Here is a 24,684-nt window from a genome sequence, read left to right as displayed (position 1 = left end):
TATTTTCATATAAGTAACTTTGAACAATAGTTGTCAAATTAAAATAGTGAAGTAAAAAGCACAATATTTGATTCGGAAATGTAGTGATGTTAAAATGTAAAGTAGCATAAATACATGCTAGTAAAACTTGTACAAAAGACCGCTGAGCCCAGTTACGTTTATATTTAGAGAATTTAGAGACTTAATCCCACACAGTATAACTACATTTGCTAAATGTCGATAACAGACAATAAATGTTTTATGTTTCAAATGTTTTTAAATCTAGTTCCACCACACTTGAAAAGTGTCATTGGGGGGGAAGTAAAATAGATAAAGATGTTAATAATGGGATTATAGGTCTTTAACATACACTGTATATAAAGATGGAAGACATGAGTGCTCCCCAAAAGTGAAGCCAAAGCGTCATGATTGCCACCTAGTGTTTGGCTGCAGTATAGGTCAGAAATCCTGCCTCATCCATGTTAATGGATGGGTCATGGATCAAACTAAAAATGCATTTTTCTCAAAGATGATTTCTGTCGTCTCAGGTAGTTCTTATTACCCTGATGTTTGTTCAAGTCTTCATGTTTCATATAAGTTGGGTTTTAAATAGTTATTGATGCTATAAGAGGTGAAAAGTCATCATTTACAGCTGAGACTGACTCCTGATTGGCCAAGCTTGCGTCCAACAGGTCCTCGCTACAGCGGCTCTGTCCCCTGATCGCTACAGCGCAGAGTCGTGCTTCAAATATGCAAGATGGCAGCGTTCATATCATCTACCTTCAATTCTGGGTAGAGAGAAAAAGTGTAGACGCGTTCTTGATCTTTATATAAAGTCTATGGTACAAATAATACCTGTGTTCTGTTTATAAGACATGAATATGAAATGTCGATCACACTGCCACAGTTAAGACACCTTGACTTGTCTGTGCTACTCTTCCAATTTCTGGTTTTAAATTACTTGCGTCCTTGGCCCAGTGACTCAGTTCAGATTGACATTTCCGCCACAAATATGATTGGATATGGATCAAGTCAGGCTGAGTGTTGCATTAAAATCAGGTGGTATTCCTGCTGACGTTAAGAATATTGTTGAAAAATGCTGCCAGCAATTGACCGATCGTTTGCCATTTTGGGGGTTTGGGTTTTATTCACATTCATCCGGAAACAGATTAATGTTTGAGCTCAACTTTTTAGGAGTTGGAATTTGCCTAAACTTTCAGTCCTGAGTCGATACGGACTAATTCTATACAGACTAACATATTTAGACACACACAGACTCACACACACACATTCATATTGAGGCTGTCACTCACCCCCAGGTCTATTAGTGTTCTAACTGCAGTGTGTACAGCCTCCTCTGAGCAGCTCTCTGTGAGATAGGACACAAAGGCACACATGAATCAAAAGAACAGACAGATATCCAATATAGAAGAACCAGGTTGAGATAACAGAACAAAGCCATTTCCAGCAGGACTGATGGGATTTTTTTCACTATGTATTATTGAAGGGTGTCATTTGGGTGGTTTCTGATTGTCTTATGTGTTTTTTTAAGAAGAAGAAGAAGAAGAATGAGAAGAAGAAGAATAACAAGAAGAAGAAGAGGAGTTTTTGATGTGAGTGGGGGAATCTCTGGGCGTTTCTCCAGCAGTCTCTGCTGATTTGTTACACCACACGGAATCAGTGGGACGAGGCAAGTTTACAAGCTTTTATAGATCTTTGTGTTTGTGTGTGTGTATTAGTGTGTGTGTGTGTGTGTCTGGAGGAGTTCACCATAGTGCTGTTTCTTCTTCTTTGCCGTGTCACACAGATGAGAGTGTATCTGAGCCACAAACTCTGTTTCTACATCAGGAAATACATGAATATAGAGGCAATTATTCTGGACAACCGGCACAGTTATTATATGGAGTATTCATGGTTCAGCAACATGCTGATATACTGTATATTTAAGGCTGGTGAGTGGTTAACAGGTCAGTACAAATGGCACAGGGTGAAACATAGACACACAGAGATATTTTATTTTTTAAGAAACAGATATTTTGTATAAAAGATGAACACTGTCCTGTAAACACACTGTACCTGGCAGAGGTGAGTCTATGAGGTCCAGTCCTGTTGTGGTCCAACACAGCGCCCTCAGATGTCCAGCCAGCATACTGCAGAGGAAGAAGAGCATTTCTGGACAGAGGCTTGGCTGACTTATCTAGGGAAAGTGGACGGGGAAGAAGCTGATCATTAGAATGAGCCATTATGTCCATATAGTTTATACTGGACAATTCTGTCATAAAGAAACCTTTCCTCTGTTTGAAGGGTTCAGAAGCTGGAAATCTATTCCTGCTCTGAGTTCATGTATTCAGACATTTACCATAAAACCTGAGCTCACAGTTGCATTTGGTTGTGAGGGAGGCCAAAAAAACAGAGGTTTCATAGAAGCACTTTCTGAACAGTTCACAGTGAACAGTGTAGATGGGGCCATTATAATTTTGTTACATGGGAATATACTCTATAAGAGCGGAGGTTAGCAGCTGCTCCTGTAGAATTGCCCTGTATTACTTGGTCTATTATGAAATTATACATCTCTCAAGGGATGGTCGCCCATACCAGTACAGCATACAGAACAGTCTGCAGCAGATGTTATAGTTTCTCGGTGCTATCTACACACATATAAACTCAAAAAAATGTATCAGGCCAATTGTTATTTATCCTACTGTAATCCTTACAAATACAGTGATATCTGACATCCAATTTTTCAACGAGCAGTGGGCATTTAGTCGATTGAGCCTAATTTGATTTGTCTTCAAACAAATAACTGTGTGGATATAAACGGTTTAAAAGCATCAATACACAGTAGAACTTTAAAATCAAAATGGTTGTACGAGCAGGATAAACACATTATGACAAAAGGGCAAATACAGCAGCTACCAACAAGGCAAGAGAGGCTGCTGGGCATTGTAAATAACATAAAATAAGATAAGTGCCTTTGGAAACACAAAGACAGCGAACAAAACAAAAAGGAGTTTTAGAGTTCAGGTGTCTGAGCATAAATCTCCAAACTTTGAAGCTACACAAGACCAGGCTTCTTCTTGAGAAGTTAATACTATTGCAACTTAACATGAATCACTACCAACCTGCTTTGAGAGACCACCCCAAGTGAATTTATGCAGGCTAACAGATAACAGGCAGTAGAGGAGGAGGAGTAGGAGGTGAGAGAATATTTTATATTGTTTGGTAGAGAGTGTGTTCTGTCCTCATTCAGCACCTGAGCTGGGGGCAGCGGCACAGAGGCACCGGGAGAAGAAGAGTGAGTTGGTAAAAGAAAAAGAAAAAAGCGAGTAAAACTGTATAAACATAGGTGAGGCTCTTCCTCTGTAGACAAAGATGAAGTTAAAGAAAGGATTTTATGCAGCACAAAGGTGGCATTGCTCTTTCTGGACTGGTAGATCAACTTGCTTGCAGCACAGGTTTGCATCAGAATTTATTTGGTTGTTCTTCTGTGTAGTTTACTCCAGCCAGTTGCAGTGTTTGTTACATTTTAATGTCTGTAAGTAAAGGAGGATAGGCAGTGTGCATATCTCACCCCAATTGGATGGAGGTGAAGAACAGAAGCAGCATTCAGTGTAGTCCACACACTGAATATTTCAAGCTCTCACAAATTTTTAATAATGCAGCGTTTCAACTTGAGGGGTCAAAAAGACAATCTGCACACTTACACTCACATGATATGAAAGTGCTTCGGGCAAAAGCATAGGTCATAGTCATGTGTAATTGAACGCTGAGACAAGTTAAATGACTTCAATGTTTGCTTGAATTACGGCAGACAATTCAAAACAAGAAAGGTTTCATGACAATTGGTGCTTTGAATTTGTTTTTTGTTGCAACAAATACACTCAAATCAAACAGTTCTGTTAAACGTCGAGAACACAGTACGTTTGAGTGATAACATCTGTTCACAAAAAAAGCTCCTCATGATTTGATAATTCTTTCACTCATTTTTATCTGCTGAAAATGAGAAAACAATGGATCACTGATCGAAAACGGTGACTAATCCTTTTATTAGCGGTTCGATTAAAGTGTTTATCCAATCACGTCGCTGTGCTTTGATTGTTGCTCTTTGTTAAATGCGGTTCAAGTCTTACTTTGACTGTTATGACTCTTGAAGCTGTCACATTAATGTCACTTTGCAGCTTTATTGTGACAGATGCACGTGCACTTTGAGCTCTGCCTGTTTGGTCCCTTTGGAAGTTGGTTAGCTGTCTCGTGTTGCTTTGGAAAATCACATACAACAGTCATGACAGTTCCTCTTCTTTTAAAGAAGACAAATACCGCTAATACTGCTAATTGGTATTCAAGATACGGGACTCATTTGTGTAGGTGCTTTTGTGATGGAGATTTAGTTACTTCAAAGTTCCTTTTCATGTGGTGTGGTTAGTATTTTGTACGTGCCTCATAAGCAGTCACTGAGGGTGCAATCTTTTGTGGGTCTGCCCCTTGTGGAGTGTTCTTCCTTCATGTAACCTCTGGTGCTTCTCTGAGGCATGTGAAGAAGCCTGAGGGGCTCAGCAGCGTTTTACCTTGTAGGAGCGCAGGTCCTGCTCATCACAGTCAGAGTCGCTTTGATAAGGGTCGTCAGAGGTGGTCCAGGTCAGAGTGCCCTCTTTCTTCCAGAAGTCACAGATGGGAACATCTCTGGGAATCTATACAGGATCGATGGTATGAAGAAAAAACTTGAATATAAACAAGTGCCTGCTGTGACCAGAGACAACACTATGAGAGCTGCTGGAGTGAAACCAAAACAGTGAAGATGAGAACTGGACACATAAAGAATAAAACTCACTTTAAAGCTCTGTAAAGATGAGCACAGGTGCAGATTCATGTGATAATTCTCTGTCTCTAATTGTTTAACTCATTTATTTAAGAAAATGCTTTGATTTCCAAAAGGTATTGTATGCAAGAGTTGAAGACACTTTAAACGTATAAAAGTCTGAACATTTTACTAGATCAATCTTGAGGCATTTATATTTTCAAAAACAGTAGTTTGTTATGTTTGAAAAAACAATGTTTGGACATTTAAAAAAAAGAAGAAGTTTTCTTACTTCTTCCATGATCAGGATGCCACAGCGTACCAGACTGTCAATGGCGTCCAGAGCAAAACTCTGGGATGACTGACAGGGCTGGAGAGAGAGAGACAGAGAGAGGACGGCTGAGCTCAATGGAGAAGACAGGTTTGAGGCACAAACAGCGTCAGTCTGTCCATCAAGCATCTAGAGGAGTGCAGAAACAGACAGCTGGCAGAGCGCATGAGGTGTGTAGTAGAGATGTAGCAGAGATCAGACGAGGAGAATGAGAGATGGCCGGCAGGGGGATGAGAGCAGGGGCAATATAAAGAATAGGGTGAGAAGCTTTGCTGCAAGCAGAAGAGACAAGAAAGAGCTGCTGCTGAAATAAAAGATGAGCAAACAGAGAAAGAAATGGTACTGTTGGCTCAGATTCAACCCTTGAAGTCAGTCTGATGGAGCATGTAAATAGACAACCACACACGCACGCACACACATACACAATCCAAAAGCTCTCTCTGCCTGAGATAGAGGCAGCAGAGCAGGATGAATGGCTGTTCAGCTCCATTTAACATCCACTGAATGAGATATACTGTGTGTGTGTGTCATGAAGTCAAACTCACTGGCATGAAGCCCGGAGGCAGGAGGTGGCAGAGCTGCAGGGCTCGCTCTGTCAGCTCAGACTGGCAGAGCACCACATCAAAGTCCGTGTCACCTCTGACCTCCGCACTGTCCACACCGTCATTCCTCACCCCGCTGCTGACGCCACTGATGGCCACCTCGCACAGCATGGCAGACACCGCGCATGCTAAGGACAGAAACGCACGTAAACATCTGACCATTTGCTCTAATTCATAATGCACATGCTGTGAGAAAAGTGGGTCTATATTGAGCAAAATATTGTGTGATGTACGATTTCCGCCATAAGTTTATGTCTTTATTTATACTTTAAATCCCCCTTTATCCTACTTTGATGTGCTGGTGGGAAAGTCTTAACATCCTGATCATTCATGTCCATAAACAGAGCTGCCTTCACACTAAATTTTATCACAATGTAAAACCTGCAAGAAGAATACTGAACACAAATCCTGATGGGGGTTGAGGCAAGTGTCCTCAAATCAGAGTTTATTTTATGGCAACTCATAGCTTCAATAGAACTGATTTAACTTGTTTGTATCACTCGACGTTAGCCCCCAGTCTACTGCAAAGAGGCTTTAAGCATAAAAAGCCCGTTGCCCACCAGCTTCACTTCCAAAACCACTAAACAAACCGAACAAGGAATAATGAGTCACACGGAAGCAGACTAATTCAAAAAAAAGATTTCTGTTCATAAACAACAATGCTTTATTTTTAACTCAACTAGTGACGTACAAGTCTTTCTATGCTTTCACCCAAATCTGCCTGTTACCAGGTTGTCTAGAAACAAAACTGCATTTGACTGTAGTTTAGTCAAAAGATACAGTAGCTTTTTGCTTTAAGGATGAGTGAATATAATATATAGTGAAGATTAAGGATCTAGGCGTCCCAACATCACATTACCATATATTACTCATATGTATTATGCTGTTCTCCAAAACCTTCTGCCAGACAAGACTGCCAAAATTGGGTGATTCTGAAAATCCCTTGATTAGATTCAGCGCCAAAATTGTTCATTTTCTGCAATATCTGCATGTGGCAGCTACAGCGTGGTAAGGAAAAGATTGTGGTTATGGTAAATTAACGATGATTAGATTATAGTTAAGCTCAGATAACAAAAACACTTGGTTAAGGTTCAGAAACATCAACTGTAAAAAAACAAGCAAAAGTCAAATGCAGCTAACTCACTATACATGTATGACTCCAAACTCTGCATTTAATTTCTGCCTGGTTACATCTCAATGTTGCCACTGGACGTGAATATTGAGGTGCAGAATCATCCAATATGGACATAATTCCTGGAGAAACTGGGCTAGAGCTCCACATCCACTGAGTAGACGTTTATTTAACAGCTCCCACACAAAGACAAACTAATAAAACAGCCATAAATATTAAAATATGTTCCTCTTCCCTCACAGGAATGAGATTGCATTGGTATATATATGAAAACACAGGTATACTGGTTTGCAGAGATGACAATCCGACCTTTACATATAACCCTTTGGTGAGTGTGATTACAAGTCAGCTGTTAAATTGAATGGTTCTGAGGTATATGGCAACAGTTTATTAAGAGTCTGAAAAAAATACAGGTAATATCGCCCAAATCCAAAGTACGGATTGAATGATGAGTTTTCTGTTGTTAAAGGACTGGCAAGGTCCTCTGTGTTGTTTGCATATTTATCTTTTTGGAGCTTTTAATCAATAAAACAGGTTTGCAAATCATTAAAACTAATGTAACATGGAAAAGGGCTGGTTTTGGTTTTTTTTCTGAATCTTGCTGCTGAAGTATTGTATTCTCATATATTTTTGCTACCTGACTTCCACAGATGACTCTCCTGTTACAGGTGTAGAAATTCATTAATGAGGGTTTTGACAAGAATCTCTACATGTCACATTCGTTGACAAATGTGGAAATTTTGAAGAAAAGTACAAACAAGAAGTGACAGAACAAAGAGTTCAAACCAGCTGAAGGATTTCAGTGCCACTAATGATCTGTCATCACTTTTTTAAAAGTGGAAACAAAAATCTGTTGCGTGCACAGCACCTTGACATGGCTCAAAGTTTGGTCTTCCTTAAACATTATGAATATTGAGTTGAAATACTTTGAAATGCCATGATTTAAACTGATTTTCCGTCCTGACATGCCAACAGTCAGAGCCACTGCCAAGGCCTCCCACGGAAAATAAGGTGCCTGGAGAACACAGGGTCTCCAAATGATATTTCAACTTTAGTGTTATAAGAAAGTTTTCTCTGCAATAGAAAATATATGCATGAAAAGTCACTCACCACCAACAGCTTCTAATATAAAGGTGTGTGTGACAATCTGAGCCTGGAGGGCAAGGTGAAGTGAGGCAGCGAGAGAGGGATGGGGAACAATAAGAGGGTCTTTCCTATGAGAAGAAGAAATGACATTAATGGAGACAGAGGTTTCACTGAAAGGGGAATTGGATTTTTGATAAGCAACACAGTTGTGCTGTGTGCAGTTGTCTGGGTTCACAGATGGAAAACCAACCTAGATGGCACTGCACCTATGACGAGGTGCGGGGCAAGCAGAGAGAGGGAATAGTGGACAACCTCCGCTAAACTCCCCCCAAAGCCGACGTCTTTGTTCCTGAACAATAGTTCCTCCGTGAGCCAAGCCACATCCCGACACAGGACAGATGCACTAACACCCTGCGGAGGAGGAGGACGGAGAAGTTTAGCTCCAAAATCAGACGTGAGCATTAACCATCTGGTGACATTAATTAGAGACTGCTGGGTATGACTCAGGAAATCACTGTCACACTCTAATAAACTAGAACGAAAAACCAATTCTGTTTATGAGCCTCTTAGAGCACTGATGGATCCTTAGAGGGGCGGATTTTAACACCGACAGCACCGTGGGGAAAATCGCTCAACAAACACACCAACACAAGGATGATGTCTGTACCTTGTGGTGTTTGTACAACAAAAGACTGGACACCAGACTGGTGGACATCACAGCCTTGCAGGAAGTTGCAGCTAGAAAGAGAGAAAAAACACACACACACACACACAGAGATAATCGCCGCAATTTGCATAAAATTTAAATAACAGTTTATCAAAATTCATTTAGAATTCAGCAGGGGTACATAATCCTGGACCTACAGAAGATGAGGTGAAGGATGATGGCGATGCTGAGGTCTCTCTCTGTAGGAGTTAGCTCTTCAAGTTCAGATGCATAATGAGAAGAGGTCAGGAGCCACAACATCCTCCTCCGCCCAAACACAGTGTCAGTTCTTGAGAGGAAACATGAGAAGAGGAAGAGAAGGATGAGTTTACAGTTATTTCATTTTAGAGACAAACTCAATCCTTCTTCAAGTTGTAATCCCTAAAATGTTCATGAAATCAAACCCCACTTCTCAAACTCATGTTGTTTTTCCCTCAATAGCTATTTAATGATTTTACATTCATAGACTGCTTTTCTATTCTTTAGCTGTTATTGTGGTTGAGTCCGCCATTTGATCCAGTGTAGTTTATCTCAATAACAGCCATACTATTCCCTTTTCCCTCTCTTCTCTGTATAACATTAAAAGCATTTGACTAGAAAAAACCTGGGGTAGCTTTTATTGTGAAACACACACAGAAGACGCAATGTATTCATCACTGCAGTTAGGAAGATAAGAAAAGATAAATCCTTTATTACTCCAACAACGAGGATTTTTATACGAAAGGTAATCAGAACAACGTCAGCAAAACAAGACAACCATCATTTTCTGCGTTGTTTGTTTCAAATAATGAAACGACAAAGTTACTGGGTGAAGAACTGCAAGGTGACAAATCCCAACTGATGGTGGGAAAGTACCAGTTTGTTTTGCTGCCCTATTCACGACTGTCATATTAAACCCATTTTCAGTTACCACGGTTTTCACCGAATCCACCAGGTCCACATTTTCTCGGAAAAAAAGTCAATAAAAAAACGACAACAGTTGGCCTTATGCCATTAGAATGTGTTGCAGTAAATTGCACCCATTGTCAAGAGAGTTACACAACAAATCATGCGAGTCCCAGTACAAGTATTTGTTCCAGCTGAAAAAAAAAAGGGTTTGTAATTACAAAATATCATATGTCATAAATCATAGATCATTCGTTTAGTAAGGATCAATTCACTTTTAATACAGGATTTGTCACCAAATCTCTAGGTTCAGTCTCTTGAGAGGCACACAAGTGTATAAAACCTCAAGCTGTAGGTGTTTAATGAGTTATTTTTCTCAAGCTAGCTGCAGTAAAAGTAGGTATTATTCACGCCTCTTAACTGTGTGAGTGAGAGAGAGACATTCACAGAACACTTTATTATAAACACCATACTAATACTGGGTTGTTCCTCCTTTTTGTTCTCATAAAAACAGCAGATTTTCGTCGTATGGTTTCCACAAGGTGTCGGAAGGTTTTCTTTGAGCTTCGGCTTCATTGTTAACATGATTACATCAGATATATCAGATGAACATTCAGGCTGCCGATCTCCTGCTCTATCACATCACAGAGGTTTTCTGTGGTGATTCAGATTGAGGCTCCCTGAACTCATTTTCATGAACTTTAGTTAGTGACATGGGGCTGGAAGTAGCCATTCCAAGACAGTAAACTGTGGCCATAAAGTGATGAACATGGTCAGCAACAATACTCAGATAGACTGTTGGCATTCAAACTGTGATTGATTCGGTAATAAAGGGCCAACACACACAATTCCCACACAGACAACAGGCTGGACTGTTAACAGAAGTTATGTTGGACCCATGGATTCATGCTGTTGATGCTAAATTCTGACAATACCATTTGCAGCCTCAGCAGAAACCCACATTCATCAGACCAGGCAACACTTATCGAGACTTCACCTGGAAAGTTGGCCAGGGGGGTCAACAACTCTACAGATAGGTAACGATCCAGAGAGGTTAAATACCTGAAACCTCCCACTAGTCATTTAGAACTAAAGAAGCCTCTTGAATGAGAGGTACAACGTCTTCAAGTAATACAAGCAGGTCGTCTATGTACATTTGTGCAACTCCTAAAGATTCAGCTGTCAAGTGTTAATGAGTCTGTGTCCACTGCTGCCTCAGATTTCTGTTCTTGGCTGAAAGTAGTGTGAACCCGATGTGGTCTTCTGCTTTTGTAGACCGAAGTTTAAAGTGTAAATTCGGAGAGAATTTTTAGCCCACTTTAGTTGTTACGAGTGGTTATCTGAGTGACCATAGCCCTGTTGTCAGATCCAACCAGTCTGGCCGTTCTCTTTTAACATCTCTCAACAGCATTATCAGAACTGCTGCTCACTGAATGTTTTGAGTTTTCCACATCACTCTGAGTAAACTGGAGAGACTACGTGTGAAAATCCCAGGAGAGCAGCAGTTTCAGAAATACTCAAACCAGCCTGCAATCACGACTCAGTCAAAGTCACTGAGATCACATTTCCACCCCCCCATTCTCATGTGTGAAGTGAACATTAACTGAAGTACCTGGCCTATACCTGTATGGTTTTATGCATCGTGCTGCTGCCAAACAATTGGCTGATTGGATAATTGCATGAATAAGCAGATGTAGTAGTGCTCTTACTTTAGTGCTCACTGTGGAGTCGGGAATCAGAGTGTGTAATTTCTGGCCTTGTTAATACACATGTTCTACAGACAGCGACACTTTGCATCTAGAACAAAAATAAATAATCTGAGTGTGTGCACCTCTTTAAAACGAGACTTGTGAGTAGGGCTCGGTGATATGACTTCAAATCAATATCATGATTAATGAACAATGATTTAATAACACCCCCCCAATGGAGGCATTACTTGGCGCATTACTAAGTGTCGGTCAACAAGAGACTCTGCTCCTCTGCTCTTTTCTAATCACTCACATGTGAACTGATCTTGATCAAAACCTGCTGAATAAATATTAATGCTCCTGGATAAATGTGGGGCGTCGCTTCTTCTGCAACAATGAAGTTGAACACAATCTATGGGAAGAACTTCTCTCCTGTCTGAAGGAGTGTGTGTGTGTGTGTGTGTGTGTGTGTGTGTGTGTGTGTGTGTGTGTGTGTGGTGTGTGTCCTCCTCGTCCCTGTCGCGCCTCACACAAACTGACTATCACATTTAATTAGTTATTAATCGTTGTTGTCGGATCCTGAATCCGGATCGTTACGGTCACTTTAACCCTGATGTCCTGGTTTTGCGCGTCACGGCTCGTGTTGTGTGTAAACGGTGTGCGTGTAAAATGATGGACTGTTTCTCAATGTGTTTAGATACGTGTCTCCTAAATCTTAAAGTAAATTAAAGTAAAAAGTCCTGCAGCCTACGTGTCCTAATAACTTCTAAATGGTGTAGGTGTTTATTGTTAATGGGTAATGTGAGCGCAGGTCAGCAGGGAGTGAGGAGGGAGGACAGGCAGCAGGGTGATAACTGCACGGAACGTAGTGGAAACCCAACAGCTCCTTAATCCAAGCATTGGGGAAAGTATTACCTGAATTAACTGTCATGAGCAAAATTAGGTCGGTTAGAGGATATAAATGTCGGTTTCAATACATTTTCTCTTAATTGTCCAGCCCTACTTGTGAGGACTTTCAATTTTCATTACGGAAGCCCTGATATTTGCTGTATTTTTAATACATTGGCACAAAAACCAGGCTTCAAAAGCTGCAACTTCTGTAGTCGCAGACAAACAGAAAGACAGTGCATGTAAATTATGTAGAACCACAACTGCTCACATGCTAACAACCCAGTTCATCTATCCCCCTCTACCTCTCTTCGTCTCTGGCGCTGTTTCTCCTGTGTCCCGCTCTCTCTCTCTCTTGGAAGAATTAAACATTTTAAGAGAGAAGCATCTTTGTTCGCCATTGAGCAAGGATGTTATTTTTCGGTTATCTTTTTCCACTGGCGCTGACTGTGTTACGCTGGTGGTAATTGGACCGAGTCTAAGAGGATGAAAACTCTCATCAGAGCTTGCGTCATGTCTGTGCCAGATTTGCGGTTAAGAGGGAAGTTGATCGTCAAAGTTTAAAAGGAGGCAACTTTTTAATTTCACAGATGTTGGATAAGACACAATCCACATCTGAATCCCATTGTGGTTTGTCCACAGGCAGTAAGAACACTCACTGGAGCATACAGGTGCACACACACAGGTGATTTGACTACCTGTTGTTGAGGATCACAGGCAGCAACAGGTCCTGTAGAGGGAGCCATTCATCTACCATGCACCTCCCTGAATCGCACATCTCCTACACACAAAAAGGATAATGAATGCATACACAGAGCTGCTAAAGTTTTATCAATAAATCATCCAGCAGCATCATCACAACAATCAGATTAACTGAGTTAGTTTGCATAAGTTAAAAACTAAGTTTGCCTCAAAACATTTGATTTCATATATTACTTCAGCTGCTCATTCCTACATTATTTCTGCCAGATGATGACTGCACTCAGACGCCAGTTTGCTAAATGCCTTAATCTTCACACTAGTTTAGAGGGCTGTGATTTGTGGCATGTTGCATGTATATACTGAGATGTTGAATACGCTAAATGTACTGTAATATGTCTCCATTCAAGTAGGAAGCGTCTTAAATTTACGAGCCCAAAATATAATCTTCTGAGTCAGGATAAAGTTTAAAGAAGAACAATTTCAACACTCATTTAAGAGATTATTTGTTTTTTTAGATTACAAAGGTCAATGTGATTTATGACAAAGTTTAATCTTTGCCTGTCAAATCTGGGCACTGCAACCCTACAAGTAGTCTCAAGGTAAATCTGAGGGGTCCCAAGAAGTTGATTAAAGGGATCAGTCAAATGAAACAACCTGGGAAGGAAAAATTACTCTTTGGTTGAACTGCTCACATCTCATGTTCACATTAACTCTGTTGACCTGTGGAGAGGTGTCACAAGTAAATGTAATAAAGGGTTTAAAGGGTCACAAGACAAAGAAATGGGAACCACTTTTGCCAATGACAAGTCCTAAATGACATGCTCTTCCTAACGTGCACCTTGAGAGAAAAGGGCTGCGCGAGGTGGATCCTCACACATCCTTCTGGTGTCCTCCAGAGAAAAGACAAGAGCCACTGAAACACAGTGCATAGGCCAACCTGCAAGGATATACAACACAAACACACACACAAACAAACAGAAACACACACAAATACATACAACAGAGTTAGTGATTATATTATAATGAGGTACTTGCCTTTGGGGACAACATTCCCAAAGCAATACCACTAATGAGCAGATCTATGGTGAATAGGACATGTACCCAGTCTCAGAGTGTGTGTATGAGTGGAACTGTGTGTACAGTACTGTATGTGAAATGTGTCTGAATGGCAGAACAAAATGATGAAGCGAGGACCATATTATGGTAATTGACCGAAAGTAACACCCACTCTCCGGTGTCATAAGTGAAGCTAACAGAGGGCAACACTAATGGAGGCCACTGGCCACCGACTTTGAAAAAATGAAATGCAAATCTACTCAACTAAAAAAACATTACAAAAAATATTACAATATTAGACAAGAAATCTGTGACAAAAGACTCTCGAGCTGTACACTGGATCACCACTGGCAGCTGCCACTATCACTACCCCACTCGGATATTCTGAGCTTTAATTATGTCACAAATATTGATACAAATATTGATTTAGTAGTAATTTTATGAGGGAACAGGGGAAGGTGTAGCAATACATTCCAAAATTAGTAATGTTCACTGTATTTCGTTAAGCCTCTTAAACTACTACTACTACTAATAATAATAATATGTATTGTCCGTTTCTGTCTGCAATGTTCCCATAGATGTAAATACAACTGTCACAAGACTACTTTTATAATGAACAAAACTAAAAACATTGCAGCTGCCACTGTTAACCTTGATAGTGAGCTGGATGAATAACTGTGGCAAACAACAGTAACTGACTTATTCTTGATCTTAATACACCAACATGCACCTGTCCCTCACACCTCATACAGTATTCTTACCTCACGTCTTTTCCTCTTCCTCTGAGGCACATCTCACAGTTTGAAAACCTTGCTCTAAACGGAACCTGTTCACTTGATGGCTCTTGTTAAGTGTATTAGCCTCACCTGTATGTTAGTATTGGGCAGACAGTCGTAGGAGATGCCCACAGGGACCAGACAGACATCAGGGACATGTCCTTCTTTGATGAGCTGTCTGATGCGAGCCAGCCACTGGCCACCTTGGCCAGACTCCGATGACACACCAACGCTAATCGCCTGGCCCTCATGTAGCAGCTCACGTACCAGCTGAGCAGAGAGGAGAGAGAAGGGGAGGGCAAAGGTCTGAAAAGTCCTGGCAGTAGGGGAGCAATTAACATAAAATGCCTGCCTTGCATTTTTAAAATATAAATATAAAATAAAAAAACAGCAGCTGCGGGAGGAGAAGTCAAAATCCATGAAGCAGATGGAATAACAAGCAGGAAGAAAAGGGACTGCGGGGGACACTTCATGATATTCAGAGATATTTCCTTTGCCCCAAGTACTGTCTTTCCCTCAAAGACAGGAGGAATTCAATTACCATTGAACAGCAGCTAAACAGGCCTTTACTCAATAAACAATAAAGGTCTATTAACATTGAAATACAACCAATAAACGAGCCTGCTTTCTCACGCATAGCCAATATGCTTCCTCACACAAATGGTCAATGGAAAAAAAAACATAATTGCTGCTTCAGTCATAAACAACTTGTTCATGTTCCACTGTGGCTGAAGTCTTGTAGATTAATGTCACACTGAGACATTTCATTGAGCTGTGTAGCACAATATTGATCTTAATGAAGCCAGTAACTCCTCGAAATGATATACATCTTCAGGAAAACTGATACAAAGCACAAATATCTCCATAGCCTGACACACAGGCAGTGTAGTCATGATGAACAGACCTTGATTATTCACAAAATCAAGTTAATAGAGGCACTTAGACAAAGGGCACAAGGAGGGAAACTGTGATTCAAAAGAGAGAGCCATTAACACATGAAAACCTCCCAAAAATACGGGGAAAACACAAATTACCATCTGATAAACACTGACACAACCTCCTCAGACCCTCCAAGCTCAAACAATCAAACTAACCATCGTTATTTATCTTTCTCCGCCCTCTCCTCATTGCTTTGTTACTCCAGACAACTCCAAAGCTGCAATCTCTGTAGTGAAACTCAAGCCCCTTGGTAATTTCAGAAGGAATAGAGTGTTAGATGAGGCTGGGAAATGAGTGAGAGGGGGAAAAGACAGCTCCTATTCTGATTGAGGGGCTGAGTGTGATAACACTCAACCATCGGGCGCGAAGAAAAGTGTGCAGACGTGAGGAAGAATCCATTGAACCGAATGCACATGCTCTAAACAGGCAAATTGGAAGAACAGGTATCTTTTGCTTGCCATTCAATTTTATACAATTACCCTAAAAAATATTAGCATTATGTTTTGTGATTCATGACCCAGTGTTGCACTCCTGTATACAAGACTGTTGTTGGTTTCATTTCGACAGCTAATGAGGAAACACTCCAGCTCCAACAGCCTGAATGATTTGTACCAAGAGGTTGTTTTTATGGCTGGTTACTCTGAGGAAACGCTACACGAAACCCAAATTAACTTTTGACTGCTGAAGGGGACATTTACAAATGTGAAAACAGTTGTTGAAAACCTTCTTTGGCTGAAGGAGCTTTGCAAATGTAACTGTATTTAAGTTCATTCTCATTGGGGTTGGAGACAACAAATTGGAAAAAAGAAACTGTGTTGTTGATATGCATCACTAAACACAAGCTCCATTCGAGGTTGACATTTAAATGAGCTCAATGTGGTTTCTCCAAGTGGAATTTCAGAATCCTGTATATTACTAAGTATGTTTTTACAAATAAGGAATGTATTAGGATGTAAATTAATGGTATTGTTAAAGAAAAGATACTTTATATATATATATATATATAACATAAAAGTAAAAAAGTAAAAATATATGTACAGTATGAAAATGTGTGATTCATATCTTTAAAAAATAATTAAATAAATAGATAAAGGTGTCGAGTATCTCAGCATCTATTGGAAGGAATAGAAATAGATAATGCAGATAAAATAATTTCTAATGAATAAAGAAAGTTTATGGTTAATTGTTCTTTTCTTAATTAGATCTAGATATGTTTTTCTTAACTTGATTGTGTATCTAAAAACATGTCAAATCCAAAAGGGAGTAACACAACTGAATCTATTGATCAGTATGATCACCTGCAGCATCCAATCACCAACAGATTCCCAATAAAGGGGTGATAAACATCAGATTACTTACAGAGGTCATGACAGGTGAGTACAGTCTGTCCGCCTCAGCTTCCTGCTCAGTCGATGCAGACGCTGGAAGGAGGACCACGCCTACTTTCTGCAGGATTGATCTATAGGATAAATTGAGGATTCAGTATCACAGACATGAGTTTACATTAGAAGCTTGGTGTGGTGATGCATCTTCACACTGTGTTTAAATTTAAATCCACTGGACTAAATATGGTGCTGTGAATATACAGTAAGTGATAAATTCAGCATCTCATTCCTGGCAAACAAAAGGGTGTCTGCATTATTTGTGTGTGAGTGCGGGGGGGGGTACAGAGTGTTATTTTGTTATCTCAGTGCGACTTGCCTGGCAGCCTCTATGTGGCTTTGTGTGATTTTACCTGAGGGGCGAGCTGTAAACCTGAAGAGGACAAACAGTGTATGGGACTCTCAGGTTGTGACAGAAGAGCACCAGAGGGATGAGGGCACAGTCCACGACGCTCTGACGCACGTAAACATAAACCAGCAGAGATCCCTGAATTACAGGACAGGGGCAGCTTTAGATTCTTCACATTGCGTTTCATAATGGCAAACAATAGATGGACTGTGCTGACTGGTGCACAGATTAAGTTTCTGTGGCCCTATATTTAATCAATATTATAATCAAGCTTCAGATAGCATCAGTGGATGGGATCAAGAAAATACATGTTTAATTTAAAAACAACTCAAATAAAAGTAGTTAGATGTCGGCAGAGAGATATGTGGGGAGTGTTTTGGACTGTGGAAGCTTTAAGCAGACCATCAGTGATTCCTTCCTCGAGGTCAACAACAATGCTGTCATTGTGTACATGGTCTTTCTAGTGTACCATTCAATTCTTTTTCATTACAGACATAAACATAAAGAGCTACAAACGCAAACACAGATATATATCGAGTGAAGTAAATTCCGACATGCTGGATAAACGATTTGAACAAATAAAAAATAACCTAGGAGACAGGACAGTATACAGAGACACATTGAATATATATACGACGACCAACTGAAAATCATCAACATCGGTAAATTAATTTCCTGGGGAATTTGCCTTGTAATATGCCACGAACAGCATTTCATCGAGATCCATTCATGCCCATCTTGAACCTGTGAAACAGTGGCCTGGCCCAGTTATTTACTTGTTTTTGGTCAGTCAACCATGTAATTAGAGTTGTGTGGTCTTTACTGACATAATTAAATACAACAAGGAAAGTAGGAAAAAAACATTAATTGAAAAAAAAAATAAAAAAATTGTAGGTACTTCTTTGTACAGACTTTAACTTGAGACATTTTCTAGATGAGTACAAACAGAAGTGTAGCTGTTTACCATCTCATCAGATGGCTGAGCATAACCACATCCTGAGTGAGGATGTGTGTGGAGCCAAAATATCAAAGTGCCTAAACTATGTCCAAATAAAAACGGTATCTTCCATACTCTGCAGAAGGAGATGACAGTCTTTGAGGAAGCAGTTATGACACATTTACATATCTATGAATACAAAAGGGAGAACATTTCATCTACATATGCATGTGTATGTTTACTGATACTTGTACCTCTTGCGAGACTCTGTGCAAATCAGACAGATGTTTGAGGTTAACTTGAATACTGCCAAATAAGGAAGAAAACATCTTCAGCATCACCCAGCCCACGAATCTGGATAGAAGGTGGAGAGATGTGAAGATGCGAAAAAAAAATTAATGACTGGAGAGAGAGAGGGCAATGAACAGAAAAAAATAGCCTGTCGAGCAAGAGGAAGAGAGGGTGGAGTTAAGTGTGACAACATGTAAATGAGATAGATGGATGTGAGACAAAATGGGGATAAAAGGGATTCGGATGAGAAAGAAACTGATGACACAGAGGAAGAAGCAGAAAGAAAGTGATTAAGAACGGTGCGTGATGATGACATCTGTAGATGGAGCGATGACGTCTGAGACAGAGGTTTCCACTCAATTTCTACGGTCATTCACATAATTTCATGCACTGCTACAGAGAGAGACTCTGATAGAGAAATACCACCTGATGTCTATTTTAAATACAACAGTGCACATGTCTTTGCCTGGAGCGACAAAGTCTGTTACATGCCCTTAACTGCCCATAGAAGAGGTTTTTTTTGCCTCAACAACTGTCATCTCGAAAGGCGTAATAAATCACAGAGTCAAGCGGTAGTCAAGTATGAAACATTGGCTTTCACACTAACATCCTGCAAGTCAAGTAGCACAGTACATGAAACATTTTTGTGTCACTAACTGTTTGGCCTTGGTAGAGGTATTTTTAGGAGAAAGCCTGGGTCAGCAAAAAAAAACGCTTAAAATGTTCAAAAACACATTCATCACGATAAATCAGGTTATTCTAAGATTTTTGCACCATTTGGGACAAATCTGTTAACTATGGTGTGATGTTTTGTTTGTTACAGCAAAACAAATCGGAATTTGCTCCTGTTCCATAGCAATGGCAGCTGAAGCTCCTGGGGAAAGAACTGGACAAACAGTATCCTGTAAATAATAAAAGTGTTTTGATAAAGCTCCCATCAAAAGAGCAGTTCTCAAGTTTCTCAAAACTTTCAGACTTTTTCAAAATTCTGTTAACCTTTGACTGAGGAAGTAAATCTTTAGAAATAAATTATAAGCGACAAAAAGCGGCCGATGTGGTGATCTAGTGAGCAGCCATTAAAAATCCTAGTACCACAATGTAATGAAGTGTTTGGACAACCAATGAGCTCTATGGCACAGATGAATAAGTTGTATCAAGCTTTGTCTGGATACTTGTCTGTTGGTTCAGTTGTTTGCATGGGTTTGAATCATGAAAAAAGAAATGGGAATTATTTAAGTGCAGGCCACACCATAAACATCTAGTAGCATTAAACTATCCAAAAATAATCTATTAAAAAAACTTCCCGGAGCTCTATTGGTCAAATCGCACAAATAATGTCAGATATACTGTTTTCATTTCTTGTTTCTTCTTATTGGAAGGTTAAGCAACAATCTTTTAATGCCGCCCTTTGGCCATCAGTGCCTATCCCATAAACAACCCCACACACCGTAAGAGGCCAGGGGAGATGCAGGTTTTAATGATGGGGAGGAATGGTGAGAGGCGCTTGAGCTCCCCTTGGCTGTCCTGCCCCTCAGGTGCTTTATGCTCTGCTGTGAACACATCCTTAACTCTGAAACACAGTCACAGGACAGCAGGGTTAACACCACACAAAGCCTCTCTTGTGCTTCACACAGACAAACACCCGCCTTCCAGTAAAACAACAACATCATCCCCGAGTAGAGGGGTTACATAAAGGTTAAACGCAATTACATCTAAGGAGAGACAACCACACATACAAACTGAGGACTCACAGACAGAGATAGGGAAAGTGTGATAACAGTCCAAACTTATCACATTTCTCTTTATTCGCTCTACATAGACCCCATGATAGCCACATTTTCCATATCTTTGTTTGTGTCTTATCTCCTCCCCTCCTTTCTCCTTCTCTCTCCTGAACTGCAGGAGTCTGTTTTATTTTCTGTATCTCTGCCTATCATTCATTTATTCTCCTCTGGCATCTCTAGTCCTGTCCTTCTCCTCTTTCCCCTCAGGTACCTGTTGCTCTGACGGACTCGCTCCAGTCTGTTTGTAACTGGACTCGCGTAAACCTTGCACCCACTCACAAACAATGCACAGCACACCCTCCGCACCAGCCAGCCTCGATACCTACAAGAGAAGACACACCACTCAGAGGCAGAAAACGTGCTTGGACCAGTGTGTTTGGACTAAAACATGTTGAAAGTTTATCACTACCTGGTTTGTGTCTCGTTGACACTTAGAATGTTGTGGAAGCCAAGCAAAGAGTTTTGTCCAAACCTCTTACGCTAAGCCATGACAGAAGAAACATAAACAGACAGATGATCGGTATTAACATCAATCCAAAAGACATGCAACTCAAGGATGACATCAGCATGTTGCACATCTATGAAAGCACCTTGAAATTCACTAAACAAGCTTAGCATGTCAGTTAAGGACAGTATTTGTTCAGTTAACGAAATAATTTGTTTCATTATATTTTGGACTTTGACGAAATTCAACAGCAACAAGTTTGTTGGTTGATTTAAAAAAAGCTGCGTACCTCTCTCATTTCAACAGTTTCACTTCCTGCCTTGCCTGTACTCTCTTTTTTCTCTCTAACCTTGTTTGGCAGCAACACTCACCAGGCTGTCCGGGGTGCACTGGTGGCAACACTGGCCCACCACTGGTCTGTACTTGCCAAGACATGGAGGTACAGTGATCCGCCTTTTCTTGATCTTCAATTCCCATGACAACTGAGAGGAAAATAGAAATGTACAAACATGAGGACTGCAACCACGTCCATGTAGGCAAGGTACATCAATGGAATGAGATCATTACTCACGGCCATGCATCCTTATAGCCAAATCAATTACACCCACTAAATCAAACTTTAAATAAATTGACCATATGTAATAAAAATGATCTGTAATCAAGAGACAGTTGTAGAGTTGAGATGTGAAGAAAAGTTACAGAACCTGTTGTTTCACAGTAGATTTAATACTAGAGGGTAATCTGATCACAGACCTGCTGCATTTATACACATATTTACAGCAGCCAGCCAAAGCGCAGATAAACATTCTCTGATGATGCGAGTAACATGATCTCTAGTGTGCATGAAAAAGTACCATCTAACAAGTTGACAAATAATGGCAGTGTCGATAAAATGTTATCTAACTTAGCGTGCGCTACATTTGATTTCATCGGCTCTTCAGGGGATGTAAAGGCACTGGAGAATTGAAAGTGAGAAAAAAAGCCAGTTTAAGTGCTCAGATTATTTGCTCTTGATTTCATCATTTTTGTTATGATTCCTGTGTTGCTGCGATTGGTTTAACTCTATATCCATGGGAGCACGTAATAGTTTGCAGTGCAGTACTGTAAATATGATACAGGGCCCATATGGGACCCAGTATCAGGCAAACAGTGCACATGAGGTATTAAGAGCTCACGCACTGAAGCACAGGAGAAACTGCGCGTTTACCAGTCAACAAGACTTAAGATCTCTTACAGCAGCTTGACAGCTGTGCAAATATTTGTGTCACGGTGACAACAGCAATGATACACATTCATTGACAACTGCATGACAATGACATCAACAATATGTGTGTGTGTGTGAGTGCTGTTGCTTCATCTGTTAGGAGTCAGACTAATTACACCGTTTAGATCAAATCAGCTAATGAATGTCCTACAATCAATGAAACCTTCTCCTGTTTGACTGATAATAAAGGATTACGGTAAGATAAGCACCCGTGTGAATCAGCACCTCACCAACAATGTCCAAAACGTCGAAAATGGCACATTGATTTTTAAATACACTTTTACAACCTTCCAGGCGCCCTCTGGATTTAGTTCGTTTTAGTGAGCTATTAAAATTTGCTCACAGAGGCTTGAAACTTGCTCAACGTAGCTAATACATCATAATGAAATGCACTGGTGAAAAGTTATTTAGTTTTAATAGTGCTGAAATTGTGGAGTCATATGTGTCATGCGGTGCATTCATGTGTTGAAGTGACGGTCGGATTAGAGATGTTTAGTGGCCACAAAGAATTGCATTCATGAGCTGTGGTGTCAGAAAATTCAACGGAGAATAAAAATGTTACCAGATAAGATAAGACTGTAGGAGAAGTTTTAGCTCTGCAAAGTAGTGAGGCTTTTAATGCCAAAGCACACAGCAAATGTTACAGTGAGGAACAATGACAAGAAGGTGAAAACACTTTCTACACCACAACTGTTGTACTGTCACTAACAATTGTAGTCTCCATCCCTAACAATGGAAGTGCATTAGAAAGGAGTCTCTTTGTGATTATATCTGCCAGTTTGTTTTTTAGCTTGTTTGGTTTTTAACAAATGTTTAGGAAATGAAGTTTAGGAAAAAGATGTGTATTAAAAATGACATCCAAATATTTAAGCTATCAAATGTTTGTTATTTCACGTCTATCTGCTTCTTTTGTAAATGTCAAACTCTTGAGAAAACCATTGAGTTTTTGGCCATTCTCTCTTCATGCCAAGCTATAGGCAGCTTTTCATTGAAAGATTTGGGAAAACATTGAAAGCTATCAGTGAAACTTTGTAAAATCTCTGTTTGTCAATCCAAACTGCTGCTCCCAGATCAAAGCTGCGATAACCCACATCCACTAAAATGAAAGGTTAAAAAAAGTTTGATTGACTGGTAAAGACAAACAGAGCTGCCTTTTCAAAAGTCAAGAGCAGTGCAGATAGATGACAAAAGCTGATGGTGAACCTCTGCTCTCATACACATTACATACAGATTGTAGCACCCTGATTTTTTCACTGCACAATCTGACTTGCCCCGACCAGATATTGTACCGTACTAGACTGCACAACGTGACATGCAGTGAGCTTTTGTGGTCTAAACATGCCTACAGGGTCCACCTCCATTATAAACACACAAGACATGAGACTGGTGTATTTTGTACATTTGGTTATGAAAGAGAATGCTTATTAAAATGTACATACTAACATACTATTAACAAAATGTTCCATGTCTCGCAGATGCATCACATCTTGTGATTTATTAAACAACAGAATCAAGCACATGGGTCTTGTGACTGTGGAGAACAAAGAGTTTGAGATTAGTGCACAGGGAGTAAGTCAGAGAGGACAGTGGGAGAGATGCAAGCTGTGCTCTTACTGCAGGTCTGTTCTGTTGAATTGATAGAGGGACCATGTCTTCGTTTATCCCGTCATTCTTCTCCTGCACCATGGTGAGCCTCCTGCAGTTTCACCCACAGACCTACCACAGAAAAGAGCGTATGATACAGCGTCATGTTAAAACAGGGGTTTCGAACATTGTGTTGGGTAATAGGGGTTGTTCTCTGAGCACATGTGAGTGTGAGTGGGCAGTCACATTCATATGTGCCCAAATAGAGATTGTTCTCTGAGCACATGTGAATGTGAGTGGGAAGTCAAGTTCGGGAGCATTATTAAACAAAACCCAGCTTTCAGAAACGGCTCCATAACTCCAGTTTAAGAAAATAAACAAAACTACTCACACAAACACAATCTCAGTGGGACATAAAATTAATTTTGTCCTCTGTTCCTTTGCAGCGGAGGGTCAGCAGCACTCACCGATCTATCTCCCAGTGCCTACAGCTCCAATTCCACCCACCTAAACAACACTTTCTTCCTTCCACCATCACAACGTTCTCTGAAATTCTTGACCTTCTGTCTCATTCTTTTCAAGTTAAGGGAAAATAGCATCTTGCTGATGATTTCCTTTGTCTTAGCTTCTTCTTATTTCCTCTTGGCAAACTTTAGCTATAAAGTTCTCTGCTCACGTCTGTATGCAGGTGGGAATGAAAACTGTCCAGAGCTGCCATTAAAGGGTTAGACATTCAGAGGAACTCCGAGGCCTTGCTGGGCAACCTGCAGGTGGAGTGGGGCAGACACACGCCAGTGGATAATAAATTGTTAAAACCAGGGTACAGAGCAATCAGATGAAAAAAAACCTCTTATATAACTAATGGTCCCCAGCCCATGACATTCAGTAATGAGAGGTGGGAACATAGGTCACAATGTAATTCGACTTATATAAAAAAAGGTTACCTAATTGATATCGTTGCATCTCAAACGAGTAATCATCTGTGGATTTAATTCAGTGCACACCCTCCAAAGAGAAAATTACATCAAAGACAACATTCCCCTTAGTTTTATGAAAGGCTTTGTTTCTGCTACAGACGGATGA

The 24,684-nt window shown here is 40.3% G+C and overlaps 1 protein-coding gene across 3 annotated transcripts in view; it reads right to left on the bottom strand.

Moving 5' to 3' along the window:
- gpat2 (glycerol-3-phosphate acyltransferase 2, mitochondrial) overlaps window positions 1-24,684 on the bottom strand; it is an 87,187-nt gene that overhangs the window by 1,558 nt on the left and 60,945 nt on the right. For all 3 annotated transcript variants that reach the window (XM_035166247.2, XM_035166251.2, XM_035166249.2), the window contains 21 exons: window positions 23,632-23,733; window positions 21,125-21,235; window positions 20,718-20,788; window positions 20,520-20,630; window positions 19,972-20,094; window positions 18,488-18,587; window positions 17,301-17,434; window positions 16,925-17,024; window positions 14,717-14,896; window positions 13,633-13,731; window positions 12,791-12,873; window positions 8,790-8,920; window positions 8,593-8,663; window positions 8,176-8,336; window positions 7,950-8,053; window positions 5,651-5,835; window positions 5,067-5,144; window positions 4,545-4,667; window positions 2,056-2,176; window positions 1,750-1,818; window positions 1,293-1,348 (listed from right to left, as the gene is read on the bottom strand). In XM_035166247.2, the coding sequence (XP_035022138.2) occupies window positions 1,293-1,348; window positions 1,750-1,818; window positions 2,056-2,176; window positions 4,545-4,667; window positions 5,067-5,144; window positions 5,651-5,835; window positions 7,950-8,053; window positions 8,176-8,336; window positions 8,593-8,663; window positions 8,790-8,920; window positions 12,791-12,873; window positions 13,633-13,731; window positions 14,717-14,896; window positions 16,925-17,024; window positions 17,301-17,434; window positions 18,488-18,587; window positions 19,972-20,094; window positions 20,520-20,630; window positions 20,718-20,788; window positions 21,125-21,235; window positions 23,632-23,703 (2,283 nt within the window). In that variant the 5' untranslated portion in view covers window positions 23,704-23,733. The remainder of the gene's footprint in view (window positions 1-1,292; window positions 1,349-1,749; window positions 1,819-2,055; window positions 2,177-4,544; window positions 4,668-5,066; window positions 5,145-5,650; window positions 5,836-7,949; window positions 8,054-8,175; window positions 8,337-8,592; window positions 8,664-8,789; window positions 8,921-12,790; window positions 12,874-13,632; window positions 13,732-14,716; window positions 14,897-16,924; window positions 17,025-17,300; window positions 17,435-18,487; window positions 18,588-19,971; window positions 20,095-20,519; window positions 20,631-20,717; window positions 20,789-21,124; window positions 21,236-23,631; window positions 23,734-24,684) is intronic.

Source organism: Hippoglossus stenolepis, chromosome 9, assembly GCF_022539355.2.
Source record: "Hippoglossus stenolepis isolate QCI-W04-F060 chromosome 9, HSTE1.2, whole genome shotgun sequence".
NCBI lineage: Eukaryota > Metazoa > Chordata > Actinopteri > Pleuronectiformes > Pleuronectidae > Hippoglossus > Hippoglossus stenolepis.
The sequence above is the reverse complement of the archived record's forward strand: the minus strand, read 5'-3'. Positions and strand labels throughout refer to the sequence as shown.